Source organism: Ochotona princeps, chromosome 17 (genome assembly GCF_030435755.1).
Source record: "Ochotona princeps isolate mOchPri1 chromosome 17, mOchPri1.hap1, whole genome shotgun sequence".
Classification (NCBI taxonomy): domain Eukaryota; kingdom Metazoa; phylum Chordata; class Mammalia; order Lagomorpha; family Ochotonidae; genus Ochotona; species Ochotona princeps.
In genome coordinates, this window is record NC_080848.1 from 4,480,670 (window position 1) to 4,494,096 (window position 13,427).

The 13,427-nt window shown below is 62.0% G+C and overlaps 2 protein-coding genes across 2 annotated transcripts in view; both read right to left on the reverse strand.

Moving 5' to 3' along the window:
- The window catches only part of TTYH2 (tweety family member 2), a 29,113-nt gene extending 22,140 nt beyond the window's left edge, over nt 1-6,973 (reverse strand). Inside the window, exons 1-2 of the mRNA XM_004592942.2 lie at nt 6,761-6,973; nt 920-1,092 (exon numbers count right to left, since the gene is read on the reverse strand). Of these exons, the coding sequence (XP_004592999.2) occupies nt 920-1,092; nt 6,761-6,889 (302 nt within the window). The 5' untranslated portion in view covers nt 6,890-6,973. The remainder of the gene's footprint in view (nt 1-919; nt 1,093-6,760) is intronic.
- A 4,031-nt stretch (nt 6,974-11,004) lies between these two features.
- RPL38 (ribosomal protein L38) lies at nt 11,005-13,080 on the reverse strand. Its single transcript, XM_012929179.2, has 4 exons — nt 12,891-13,080; nt 12,713-12,773; nt 11,354-11,476; nt 11,005-11,068 (listed from the first exon to the last, which is right to left on the reverse strand). The coding sequence occupies exons 1-4, from the start codon at nt 12,891-12,893 to the stop codon at nt 11,043-11,045; spliced, it is 213 nt and encodes a 70-aa protein (XP_012784633.1). The 5' UTR covers nt 12,894-13,080; the 3' UTR covers nt 11,005-11,042.
- Between the last annotated feature and the right edge of the window lie 347 nt (nt 13,081-13,427).

Sequence of the window (13,427 nt, forward strand, 5' to 3'; positions counted from 1 at the left end):
TCCTGGATGAGCCAAGAGCAGCTGTGACTTGCACTCGGTGTGGCTTCAGGAGCGGTAGCTTAACCAGGGCACTGCAAGACCGGCCCCTCCCAGGAGGACTTTAACGTCACAGTCACCTCTCAGGCTGGAGATGATGTTTGTCTCTGAACTTCTAACCCGGGCAAGAACTCTTCCAGCTTCTTATTTAAGCAGCACCAGCCGTGGGTCCCTGCTCCCGGTACTCACTTTGTCCCGCCTACCTTTTGGTACTGCTGCAGGGCTGGCCTGTCTTCTGGTGACAGGCGGGATGAGGGATGGACACGTCCTAACAGAGCAGAGGAGCACGGTGGCTGGGCGTCCCGTCTGCCATTCACCATGTGGCCAGCTGGGTAATGACAGACTCCAGCCAGGGGTGACCACACCCCAGCAGAGGTTTGGAGCCATCACTGGGCTTGGGGAAAAGCCTCCGTTCAGACAAGAAACATGCAATTCCTTCGAGTAGCCAGTGCGGGCAGGAGCAGCAGCGGGAGCCAGAAGCGCTACTGGCCTCAGCCACGGCACTAACGGCTCACAGCTACCAACCCCGGGCGGAGGTGGAATCGATCAGGCCACTTTCAGATTGCCTTCTGACCTTGCAGGCCCAGGCTGGCTGGGAAGGCATGGAGCCAGGGAGCAAAGAGGCTCAGGGTTCAGAATCCTAGTGGACTGTGGGGACAACCTGCAAGGGGCTGGGCAAACCCTGTGTGCCCCTTCAGGAGACAACCTAGCAGCTGACTGCTGACGTGTGGCCAGGCAAAGGACAGCATCTGTGTGGGGCCACACTCATCCATTAAGGGCTCAGAGCTCAGCCAGGTGAGCCCCCACCCAAGGGTGGGAGGGAACAAGGGACAGGGATGGGGAGGGACAGATTGCTGACTGCACATGCAGAGGGGACACGTACCAGCACATGAGCCCGGCCACCACTGCCGTCCAGGTGGTGCAGCAGGAGTTGCGCTGCTTGGTCTGCACCGCCCCATCCTGCCGGCGGCAGCACACACACACCAGGTAGGTCGCGAGGAAGGCCAGATTCAGGCCCAGGCACACAGCAGCCACGAGCCCCAGAAACAACAGCGACTGCAAGAGGGAGAGGCTGGTGTTAGCCGCGTGGGAGAGGACCCCTGCAGAAGCCATCTGCCCAGGGGGCCCATGGGTCAGGGACAAGGGCTGGGCTCTATGGCTGTCACCATCTTCCTTCTGCTCGTCCTTTCCTCCTACTACTCTGTACATAGCACTTGACACTCGAGTGCTGGTGGGGAGTGATGGAGCCCCAGTGCTGGGCTCGATGGTGGGTGCAGGGGAGTGGGAGATGCAGGGCTGGCCTGGGGTTCCAGCTATTGCACCTTGACTGACAGAGCTGAGCACCTGAAGCCTTGGACAGGAATCAGGACCTAACAGCAAAGGCTGTGGCCAGTGAGCACCGGGGCCAGGCAGCGCAGCAAGGGACCGTGGCACAGCTGGTTTAGCTGCCTCTTACAACATCGGGACCTGATAGGAGTGCCGGTTCAAGTCCTGTCTGCACCACTTCCAATCCTGCTTCCTGCTGCTGTACCTGGAAGGCAATGGAAGATGGCCCTAGTGCTTGGGTTCCTGCCACGCACGTGGGAGACCCAGATGGAGTTCCTGGCTCCAGTCCTGACTGTTACGGACGTGTGGAGAGTGAGGCAGTCACCTGCTAAGCACCTTGTACATAAAGTGGAACCTCACATGGCGTCAGGTGGGGTTACTGGGCACGTGTGCTGCCTCCTCCTACCAAGGGCCCATCACCTGAGCAGCTGCTTCCACGTCTAGGCAGCCAAGTGCCTGTTCCAGGAACGTGAAAAGCAGAGCCAGCTCAGTGTTGGGGGGATGAGTGGGGGTGGGGCCAGGATCTATAACCCACAGTGTCCCTTTGCCTGTATCCTGCAAGAGACAGCTGGCCCTGGGGGCCAACAGCAGCCCTGCCCACCCCCAAAGCCAGAGCTCTGAAGGGGACTTGAGTCACCTACCTGTTCACACACCCCTCACCACCCCAGTCCCTTGGGGTCTTGCAAAGCAGCCGCTGTCTTTCAGGAGGCTCTGGTGTCCCCCAACCCTCTTTACCCTCCAATCTCTTGATTTAGCCAAATGGGCACCAGATGGCTCTGGGCTGGGTGGCTGCCAACCAGGTCTGGAGCTGGCTCTAAGTCTGGCCCCTAAGCTGGTGGCCCCTTCTGCATCCTGCATGTCCCTAAGCGGTTCCTGGGGCAGAATTGTCAACACCCTAGGAAAGGCTGTCAGGCAGGAGTGTGTCTCTGGGACCCTGTGTGGCTTGGGTTGGGGAGGTAGACCTTGTGCAGGGACCAGCAGGTGAGGGCAGCCTGACACCCAGGCACTGGCTCCAGGGGGACAGTGGCTCCAGGGGCACCTGGCTCCAGGGGGACAGTGCAGCAGACGTCCAGGGAGTGCCCCTTTCCGGCTCCACTCTGCAGACCAGCCCCAGACTGTCACGGGCAGGTCCTTAGACTCCTGTCCCAGGCTGCTCTGCTGGTCAGTGTGGAGCCACAGCCACCTTCTCCATCATGGGGATAAATGGCTGAAGCAGTGGGGACAGCCAGAGGGTGGGAGACATGGCTCATCTGGGAGGTGGACAGGTGGCTGTCACCTCCATGCAGGATGAACAGCTGGCACCAGGAGGAGCTCTTCTGCCCTTGTCCCCTCAGCCACGGGGCTGGGGCTCTGACTTCCCCCATCTATGCCACTCACGGCCACTTAACCTTTCCTTCACCCTCACAGCTGGACACAGCCCAGGCTCCTGGGAACGGAGGAGTGGACAGGCATGCTTGCCTCGCTCCTGATTCCCTTCAACAGTGTGTCCTCACGACCTGACGACACCATTTTCTAAAAAGCAGGAGGGCTTGTGCCCCCCAAAGACACACACACACACACACACACACGCAGATGTTCCTGGCAGCAGTGGCTTTGTGACCACACAGGAGCAGGTGTCCACCAGTGAGAGGACAGTTTACGGACAATGCCAGCCACAACAAGAGACTGCAATGGGGATGGGATTGGGGAAGAACCTCAGAGCTGTGACGCTGAGACTGACCAGCCAGCTGCCAAAGAACAGGCACTCGGGGAACTCGCCCGCAGGGAGGGAGGCCCTGAGGACCCAGGAGCATACTGGGATGGGATGGGGGTGGTGTCCCCCACCCAGGAACATATGTTAATTTCACTGTGCTGCAGTCAAGGCTATGTATGTGGCCTTCAATTTATCCCTGATAATAGGGTCCAGCACTGTGGTATAGCAGGCTGAGCCACCTCCTGCTGTACCAGTATGCCATTTGAACACTGGTTCGATTCCCCACTGCTCTGCTTCCTATTCAGCTCCCTTCTGATGCACCTGAGAAAGCAGTGGGAGACTGTCCAAGTGCCTGGGCCCTTGCCGCCCACGAGGGAAGCCCAGATGGAATTGCAGGCTCCTGGTTTGGGCCTGGCTCAGGCCTGGCTGCTGTGGCCACCTGCGGGACTGAACCAGTGAAGGGAAGACTTCCCGGTCTCTCCCTCTCTTAGTCATTCTGTCTTCCAGATAAATAAATACACCTAACAGAGCCGGGGACAGATGTTCTCATCGCAACAGCTAATGTCCAAACCACCCCCATCCTGCCCTTCTCTTCTAGACTGCCCTGAGGGGGGGGTCCCACTTTCAGTCCACCCCCTAGCAGGAAAGCCCCCTAAATCCACCCTGTGATCCTACCTAGCAACCGGGGGCTGGCAAGGAGTGGTGGGGCTGTGAGTCAGCCCCGTGTGATCTCCTCACCCAGCCCCCGTGGCCTCCCGCAAGGCCAGTCTCTGTGGCCTGTGGCTGAGCCTCTCTCAGCTGGCCAGCTGGCCTCAATTAGGGGATCATCAATGCAGCCCCAACCCAGGCAGTCATGCCCTGGAAAACCCAGGAGGCCTTGGGAGCAGCTCGCCTGGGCACAGGGATGCTTCTGTTGGGGAGTGCTGGGAAAACTTGGGAGGGAGTGGTGGGATCCTGGGAGGGAGCAGAGAAAGAAGGAAGTGGGGGGAGGGGAGAGCCTGGAGGAAGAGGCAGGGAGGAGGGGAGCATACCTAAGTGTCACCCTGCTCTCTAAGGAGTAATTATGTGCCTGCCACTCATTAACACTGCAGCCCCACATGCAGATAGTGGGGAGGCGCAGGAGTGGGAGCCAAGAGCTCCTTGGGGCGGGGCGGGGAGGACAGCTCCCCACATCATGTGCCTGTGGGCCCTGCCAGCCCCCCACCCCTGCTCTGCCGTCCTCATCAAAGCGACTCCAATTATCTCTGGTTTGCCAATTTGTCCTGAGAAACCCAGACCAGGGAGCCCCAAGCTGGGGGCCCCAGAAACCACTGCGGCTGGGTGGTGGAGGGAACAGCCGAGGGGTGGGGCTGGAGGGAGGGGAGCAGGGAGCAGGCAGGGGGTGAGGTTTCCCAGGCCCCCTCGTGGGGCTCAGCGTGACTGGCTGATGACCTCCAAGTTCACGCAGGTTCAACGCAGCTTCCTCGTGCCCACCTCTGCTGGGCCGGACTCGCTGCCTGGCCTTTCCTCCCAGGCCTGCCAGGGCTCCTGCCTAGGACTGGAGTTTCCTGCACGTGGGGTCACAGGCGACATGCCAGGGTTGAGTGGATGATGATGGTGACACCAATGTGGGGATGAAGAGGGAAAGGAGGTGGCTGGAGGTAGTGCCAGAGGGCTCTGGAGGTACCCAGACAAGGCCCAGGGACACTGTGATTCTGGCAGCTGACAGGTGCTGGCGGCAGGCTCTGTCTCCAAGCTCTGGCTTCTCACAGGCCGCAGGTGAGCGGGCTCAGGCCGCCAGGACTCCTCCCCAGCAGAGGCATAGCCTGCAGCGGGCAGCCCACCTGTGCCAGCACGTCCTCCCCCTGTACTCCAGCCTCGGGACTCACCTGGCCTCTGCTGGCTTGGGTCACCTCCCCTCAGGGCTGGCAGAGGCAGGCCAAGTGGGAGGACTCGGGTTCCAGTGCCCCGAGGGATGGGGAAGAACTGACCCCAGGGGAACAGAAGGGTCTCACCTGCTCCCAGAGATCCCTGGCAAAGACCACTCCCCAAAGGCCTTTGGTGCCCCCCGGGCCACCCCAGGCTGGGCGCAGTGCTCAGCTTGCTGGGGACTGGGACAAGACAGTTGGCAGCCCCAGCCAGGCTGCAGTGTCAGCGGACCAGCCTCCTGACCATGGCTGTGACCGTGACTGGTGCTCACAAGGCAAAGGGGATGTCCAGGAGAGGCCTGTGGTCAGACACCAGGGGGACTTAGGAAGTACCAGCTGCAAGGGCCACACAGAGCCAGACTTCCCAACCCCGCTCACTGCATTCAGGGCACGGGCTCCCATCCCCCAGCAGGGCCAGATGGTGCTGGGGGGGGTGTGGGTGGGACAATGGCAGATGGGAAGAGGATGCCCTTGGAAGCCAGGCCTGGGGGGACAGGGGCAGGGGCTGTGAGTCCATCCCTCTGGCTCAGCCACCGCTGGTCAGCCGGGCTGGGTCCAAGGGACAGCCTCGGGCGGCTGCCAGCTCCCCCAGCCCCTGGGGTAGAGAGACCGTCCCTGCCCCCTCCCAGCTGGGAGTGTAGTTCTGTGCAGGCTCTGGGTGGCCACAGACTGGGACAGACAGACACACACAAATCTACACAGCTGTCCCTGAAATCCGCCTCTTTCCAAGCATTTGCTGGGAGCGGAAGAGCCCTGGGAATTAACCCCTGGCAGCCACGTTTCTCAGAGAATGTGCACTTGTAGGGGCCAGCTCTGGGCCAGAGGAGAGAGACCAAGGGGCCAGGACCAACAGGAGGGCTCCCCGCTCCTGTCCCCTGGGGCTAGTGCAGTCAGGGACACCACAGGTTATTATTAGCCTCCGGCTCACTGTCCCTGCACATGGGCAGGGCACACCCCACAGGGGCAGGATTCCCGGGACTGCGGGACAAAGGCCAGCCGGGGCTGACCCTCCCGCGACCCGAGAGGCTCTGCTTTCAAATGCCCACAGCTGAGACAGATCACAGGGGGAGCCCGTCCGAATCGCTCCCCCAACACAGGGAACTGATAGATACAGCCCAAGGGCGCAGGGCAGCCGGGCTTGGCTAGATCTGAGCCAGGCTGCCATGGTGTTACTGTTTGGCCAGGGAAGTCTGAGGTGGGGGTGTGGAGCCCCCCCCCCACGCCTTGTCGCTGGACACGCAGAGACGGGGCGCAGGCAGAGTACAGGATGACCCGAGCTCACGCTGGATGCGGGTGGCCAGGCACTGGCACCGGGCAATCCCGGACAGAGCAGAGGACAAAGACAAGCAGTTGCGGGGCTGGGGTCGTACCGACTAGGTTGCTTCGGGGCCGCCTTTCTTCCCGGACACCATGGCGCACGCACCCGGCGCCCTGGGAAGTCCTCCGCCGCCAGCCTGGGAGAAGCCGCCGGGGCAGAGGTCGTGGGGCCGCTCCCACCCCGCAGGCAGGCGGGCGCGGAGTCGGCGAGCCCGGCTAGAGGCGCCAGCCCCAACTTCGGCCGCGCCAGGCGTCCGGAAAGCGCGCCTCCCCCAGGTCCAGTCCGCGTCAGGCGCAGAACTTCGGGGCGCCCCCGCCTCCCCTTCCCGACGCCAGTCCAACACTCCTCTTCCCAGCTCGCCCGACCCTTCCCCCTAGATCCCCCTCTAGACGGAAGGGACGGCGGAGTCGGGGGAAGAAGGAAAACAGAAAAGGGATCCCACGGCGAAGGGAAGTGCGAGTGGGGGGTGCGCGCACCCACCTCTTGGTACGTCTCGTCGCGCGGGTTGAAGGTGCTGTCCACCGGCCGCAGGCGCAGCCCCACGTGCGGGACGCTATGCAGCCACACGACCCACCAGGGCGCGATGTACTCCACGCGCGCGGCCGGCATGGCTCGGCGCGAGAACAGCCCGCACGATGCGGCCGCCGCTGCCGACGCCGCCGCGGGGCCCGGAACGCGCGCCTGCCGGCCCGGCCACGCCCCCGGCCATGCCTATCCCGGACGGGACACGCCCCGGCTCCGCCCCAGCCCACAGGGCTGACCACGCCCCGTCTCAGCTCTGGCCACGCCCCATCCCGGGACAGGCCACGTTCCGGCTCCGCCCCAGAGCTGCCGGCTGATCCCGCCTCTGCCCTGGCCACACCCAGATCCGGCCACGCCCCACCGTCTGGCCACGCCCCCAGACCCTGGTCACGGCCTGGCGCCACTCCAGAGCTGCCGGGTGACCAGCCCACCCATGGCCACGCCCCATAAGGGACCGGCCACGCCCAGGCCCTGTCCAAATCCAGCCATTGACCCCGCCCACCCAGCTCAGCCATGCCCAGGCTCCGCCCCAGTCTGCAGGGCAGGCCACGCCTCGCTGGGCCAGTCCCCGCGCTCTCGCCCTGCCCCCGGCGGTCAAGTCCCCAGCCCTCAGGGAGCAAGCGGTGGACGGATGGCCAGAAGCCCGCTGTGCGGTCAGGTGACTTCCGGTCACCTGGGGTCCTGGGGGGGGCGTGGCGGCCTGCACAGCCGGCAGTCAGCGCGGGAAAGTGACCCGCCACAGAGCCTTGCTTCTAAATGCACACTCGCTCAACTGGTTATGGAGCGCCTACTGTGTAATCTTGATGTGGTAACCAGGGCAGGGGAGCAGGCGCCCAGGGAGCTCACAGCTGGACCAGGTGTCCTGGAAGACCCTCAGAGCCGGCTTCTGGAACGGCCCGCAGCCAGGCAGGAGCAGCCTGGAGGTGTCCACACGCGCTGATGGAGAGCCCACTATGGAGACAGAGGGAGGGGAGGATGCCAGGAGCGCAGACCCAGGGTGTCCCTGCTCCCACGGAGATGCGGGGCAGTGCCCTGGGCACAGGTCGGTGAGCCCCGAGTGCACACACCCAGGGTCCAGGCCCACTGGGGGCGCAGGAGGGCGGGGGGCATGACTGGTCATTCACTAGCCTAGTTTTATTGGGGACATGGTGATGGAGGCGGGATAGGTGATGAAGGGGGCCGTGGGTGTGGGAAGACAGCACCCGCAGGGAAGGAGGGCCCCCAGGGGAAGCTGTGAGCTGAGGGAGCTGGCAGAGAGGCGCATCCCAAGTGTGGAAGCCAGAGCTGCAGGGGCACCCCACTGCCCACTCAGGCCCGGGGTTACAGGAATGCTGTGATGTCATGCCACACACCCCAAGTCCGGCTAACGCCTTCCCTGGGCACAGCCTGTGACCGCTCCAGCCTGGCCAGGCCCGGAGGACGTGGGCTCTTGAAGAGTGAACTGGTGGGTGGGAGATGTCTCAGTCTTAAAAATACAAAACATTACCTTCCGTTGAAATAAATGCGTTGGACCCGGCGGCATGGCCTAGCGGCTAAAGTCCTCACCTTGAACGCGCCGGGATCCCATATGGGCGCTGGTTCTAATCCCAGCAGCTCCACTTCTCATCCAGCTCCCTGCTTGTGGCTTGGGAACGCAGTTGAGGATGGCCCAAGGCCTTGGGACTCTGCACCCTGGCTTCGGATCGGCATAGCATCGGCTGTTGCGGCTCACTTGGGGAGTGAATCATTGGATGGAAGATTTTCCTCTCTGTCTCTCCTCCTCTCTGTGTATCTGACTTTCCAATAAAACAAATAAATCTTAAAAAAAAATGCCTTTATTTACAGAGGGGGTGGTGGGGGAGAATGAGGAGTGACAGGCCAGGGCCAGTCACAGAGGCGAGGTCCTGGCCAGGGCTGATGCCTCAGGGGCCGGTCCATCAGCTTCTGCTGCCAGGGGGGCAGCACGGCACACGCACCCTCCAGCCCTCTCCTTGCCTGCGGCCTCCACACCACCGGATGTGTGACCTGCTGGAGGTGCAGGGTGAGCTGGTCACAGTGGTGGCCTGAACAGGGCTTCAGGAGACACAGGACAGCAGAGGCAGGCTCGCCTTCCTGCAGGGCAGGGTGAGGCTCCCGGAACTGCCTAAGAACCTGAAGCAGGGTGGCCTGGCCGGCGTGGGTGCAGGTGACAGAGGAACATGCTGAAGGAGCTGATCGCACAGGACCCCCACCCCTAGTCACACACACACAGGGTCCCAGAGCGCCCTCCCCACTGCGAGGCTGTCACCTGAGGGCTCAGCCTCACTGCCCTTGCCACATGGGAGCTGCCATGACCACACGCACACTGCCCCAGACGGCCCCCAATGTCCCTGTGGCACAGGCTGGCTGGAGGCCCTGCAGGGCTGATCTAACAGCCATGTGTGGCCTTAGACTACGTGCTAGTTACAAAGACACGGCGAGCTTTCTTGAGAATGTCACTGGGGGACCATCTCAAACCCCACTGAGCAGCCCCTCACAGGTGTGAAACAGGACCAAGTACACCCACCTCACATGCTCAGCCTGCTTGTTAGTGTCACCTTATACCCCACCAGCCATGCTGTACAGCAAACCTGAACATCAGCTACATTCACAGAAGGGATCCCTGGGTGCCTTTGCAACTCCAGTGACTGCCGGTATGGGGCGACACCTTGTGGCCGGCCACAGGCACAACTGGATTACTCATCAACGTACTTACACTTCCCTGCCCTGGGCGTAAATCCTCACAAAGATCCTCTGTGGGCACGAGTTCATATCCCGGCCACTCCACTGCCCATCCAGCTCCCTGCCTGTGACAAGGGAAAGCAGTTGATGATGGCCTAAAACCTTGGGACGCTACACCTGTCTGGGATCCTGGCTCTGAATCAGCTAGGCTCTGGCTGTTGCTCTGCATTTGGGGAGTGAAGCAGCAAGCTCTTTCTTCCCTCTCTCTAGATCATTCCAATAAAAATGAATCTCTAAACACTTGAGAGTAGCATGGTGGAATAGCACGGTAGGCACCGGCACTCCACATGCGCACTGGTTCGTGTCCTGGCTGCGCCCCTTCTGATCTAGCTCCCTGCTTATGGCCTGGGGAAGCAGTGATGTATGCTTCAAGCCTTGGGCCCCTGCATGCGTGCTGGGAGACCCAGAAGCTCCTGGCTTCAGCAAGCTCAGCTTTGGCTGTTCTGGCCATAACATAAACCAGTAAATGATTTTCTCTTATGTAAAATTTACCTTTCAAGATTTTTAAAATCACGTACCTATTTCTACTGGAAAGCAGATCCACAGATTAAAGCCCCTCCATCCCTGGCCTGGCACAGTAGCCTAGCGGCGAGGGTCCTCGGCTTACATGTGCCAGGATCCCATATGGGTACTGGTTCTAATCCCTTCTGGGGGTCGGTTCATGTCCCAGCTGCTCCACTTCCCATCCAGCTCCCTGCCTGTGGCCTGGGAACACAGTCGAGCACGGCCCAAAGCTTTGGGACCCTGCAACCGCGTGGGAGACCCGGAAGAGGCTCCTGATCGGCGCAGGTCTGGCTGTTGCAGCTCACTTGGGGAGTGAATCAGCAGACGGAAGACCATCTTCTCTGCCTCTCCTTTGCAAATCTGACTTTCCAGTAAAAATACATCTTAAAAAAATCCTCAGAATCTGAAAGGCACAGCTATAGGAAACAGCAGTCAACACGGAGTTGGCTCGTCTGAAGCCTCTTCTGTGGGTGAACGGCCCAAAGCCTTCCTTAAGCCATCCTCTGCTTTCCAAGGCATATGAGCGCCAAGTGTCGCCCGACGGCAGCAGCAACTTTACCTGCTCTCCCCAGGTGCCGGCCCCACCGTGTAGTCCTCTGTAACCCGACTGTTTCCCAAAGGCAGCCGCTTCTCAGAGCAAGCAGTGGGAGAAGCAGGTCCAGGGCTTTGAGGACATACGTATCGCACAGCCCACCAGCACGCCCCCTTGCTGGACATCCTGGCTGGATCTGCAGTGGCCCCCTTCACTCCCAGGTCCACAGTAAGGGGCACCCACAGGGCAGGCAGACCCTCCTGCTGGGTGCCACAGTCCTCAGGGCCCTGACGACTTTCTTCCACTGGGCTGTTCTTCCCACAGCCGGCAGGGATGACAGTCAGGACACAGATGCCACTGTCACCGGAAGCCATGGCCAAACAGCCCCATTTCCCCGGGGAGGACTCAAGGACAAAGGACACTGAAGTCATTTAAAAACTTTAATGCAATTCCAGCGGCACCTCTTCACTTCAGTTCCTTCACTGCCAGGCCTGGAGGGAAGACCACACGACTGTCAGCCGCTGCGGACACACCCGGGTCACCCTGCCCTGCTCCACTGGGTCACCACTGCTAGCTGTTGGGAACAAATGCTGCTGGTGCCAGCACCCCGCTCACAGGTGGGGAGCTGGCCGGCCACACAACCCTCCCTCGGGCAGAGCCACCTCATCCGGGGCTGGGTCAGCCAGCCGTCTAAGCTGTCTGCACATCGGCGTGCCCTGCTGCAGGGTGACCGAGGCCACCCAGGGCTGCCCCCTCCCAGCGCGCACTCCCCTCACCTGGGGGAAGCGACTGCTTGAGCTTCTCGGCCTTCTCCTTGTCCGTGATGACCAACGTGTACAGGTATCTGCTGCAGCGCACTTTGAACTTCACGTTGTCCTTGTTTTTCTTGATCTTGACAGCTACCAAAGAGATCAGGAGGAATTGGAGGAACTTCAGAGGAAACTCCACACTCGGGCGGAAGGGAGAGGAGACTGGGGTCCCTGCACGCCTCCCCCCGAAGTGCCCTGCCTGGGACCACTCAGGGCTCGGGACTCCACGGGACCAGCAGCTGAGCCAGGCAGGCCGCCAGCCCAGGCACCCTGAGACGGGGTGCCCGCACTCCCACACACAGCTAACAGCGCAGGGGTTCAGATGTTACAAACAGCACAGGTGTGTCCCTGCGGCCAGCATCCCCGCCAGGCTGCCACTTCCTGCGCACATCAAACCTCTCCTCCCACCTTCCTTAAAGCCAGCCAGACACGCGTATACACAGTCATGGTGGTCGAAGGCTGGACATGGCTCTGAGTTCTGGTCCAAGTCCCTGATCAGACATGCAGGTGCCAGCAGCAACCCCCCCACAATCTTGCTCGGCTCCTGGAGCCAGGCAGCAGCCATGGCTCCCAGGGCCAAGGGCACAGCAGTTGGTCTGGGAGCACAGCTCCACACGTGAACGCTGAAACAACTTGGCATCCTGCACCCCTTACTGCCCACAGATTTGGCCACATGTGGGTGCCCTGTCACACACAGGAGGGCTGTACCCCACCACTCCGCTGCTGTAGCCTCATTTAGGGGACCGAGCCCACCAGCTGCTTCGCCCTCTGCATCAACCCCGGTGGCACACTCCGAGTCTGCCACCTTCTGACATGCCATGCCAGGACTAGGCAGACAGCAGCCCGTGCGGTCAGATAAGCCTGACCCGACCAGGGCCCCAACTGCAGCGGTGGCACCAGAGCGAAGCTGCTGCCTGTGGCACCGGTTCAAGTCCCAGCTGCTCCAAAGCCTTGGGACCCTGCACCCGCGTGGGAGACCCGGAAGAGGGTCCTGGCCGTTTGGGGAGTGAACCAGCCATGGTGGACCCGTCTCTGTAATCTGCTTATCCACACCAGGGGAAAGACGGCCAGCAGTGCCTGGACGGGATGCCCTCTCCTCGCCTCTGCTTCCCCCCACCCTCGTGCCACGAGCGAACCCTCTGACAGCCCGCCCCGTACCCATCCCCCTGCACCCCACGTCCCCCTCTGCACACATCATCCTATGCACCCCACATCCTCCCCTCCTGCCCCTCTCCCCACCCCACTTCCCCAGAACCCCACATCCTCCGTGCACCCCACTTCCCCAGATACCCCCGCACCCCGCATCTCCCCGCGTCCCCCACTCACACTTGGCGTCCTTGCGCCGCGCTGTCAGCAAGAAGTCCTTGATCTCTTCGATTTTGCGAGGCTGAAAGGCAAGAAGAGCCGCGCTGGTGACAGGCGGACCCCCCTCCCCGGCCCCCCAGCCCTCCGGCCCCGGGACCCCGCGGAAGGGACGGGACGGCCCGGGTAGCGACGCACTCACCATGGCGACGGGCGACGGGCGGCACCTGCGGGGACGGGCGGCGGCGTTAACGGAGCGCTGCGCGACCTCCCCAGTGCCCGCCGGGCACACTCCCGCTTTCCCCCGCACCCCGAACCAGTCCCGGCGGCCCCAGGACGCACGCGGCCGCCGATGACCGCGGATTCCCCGCGACGTCCCAGTCGCGTCCCGCAACACTCACCGCGCACACAGACACCAGAGGGACGGAAAGGCGGCGCACTTCCGCTTCCGGGCAGTTAAACCCTCCCGACGGTGTCCTCAAAGGGCCAAGAATCCCGACAACTTCCGCAGTCTGTCCTCTGCTGGCCGCGATGAGAAGTGCAGCTCCGAACGTCACGTTCCTCCTCTTTGCGCTTCCTCTCCTCTCGCCATCCATCCTTTCTGCTCCTCATCTCTCCCTTCCACCCCTTTCCTTGCTACCCCGCAGCTCTCCCAACCCCCCCTTGGCTCCGTTGGTTTGTTTAATTTGTTACAGGGTGATCTTCCAGCCCCCGAGTGTCCCGCAGCAGCAGCTAAGGC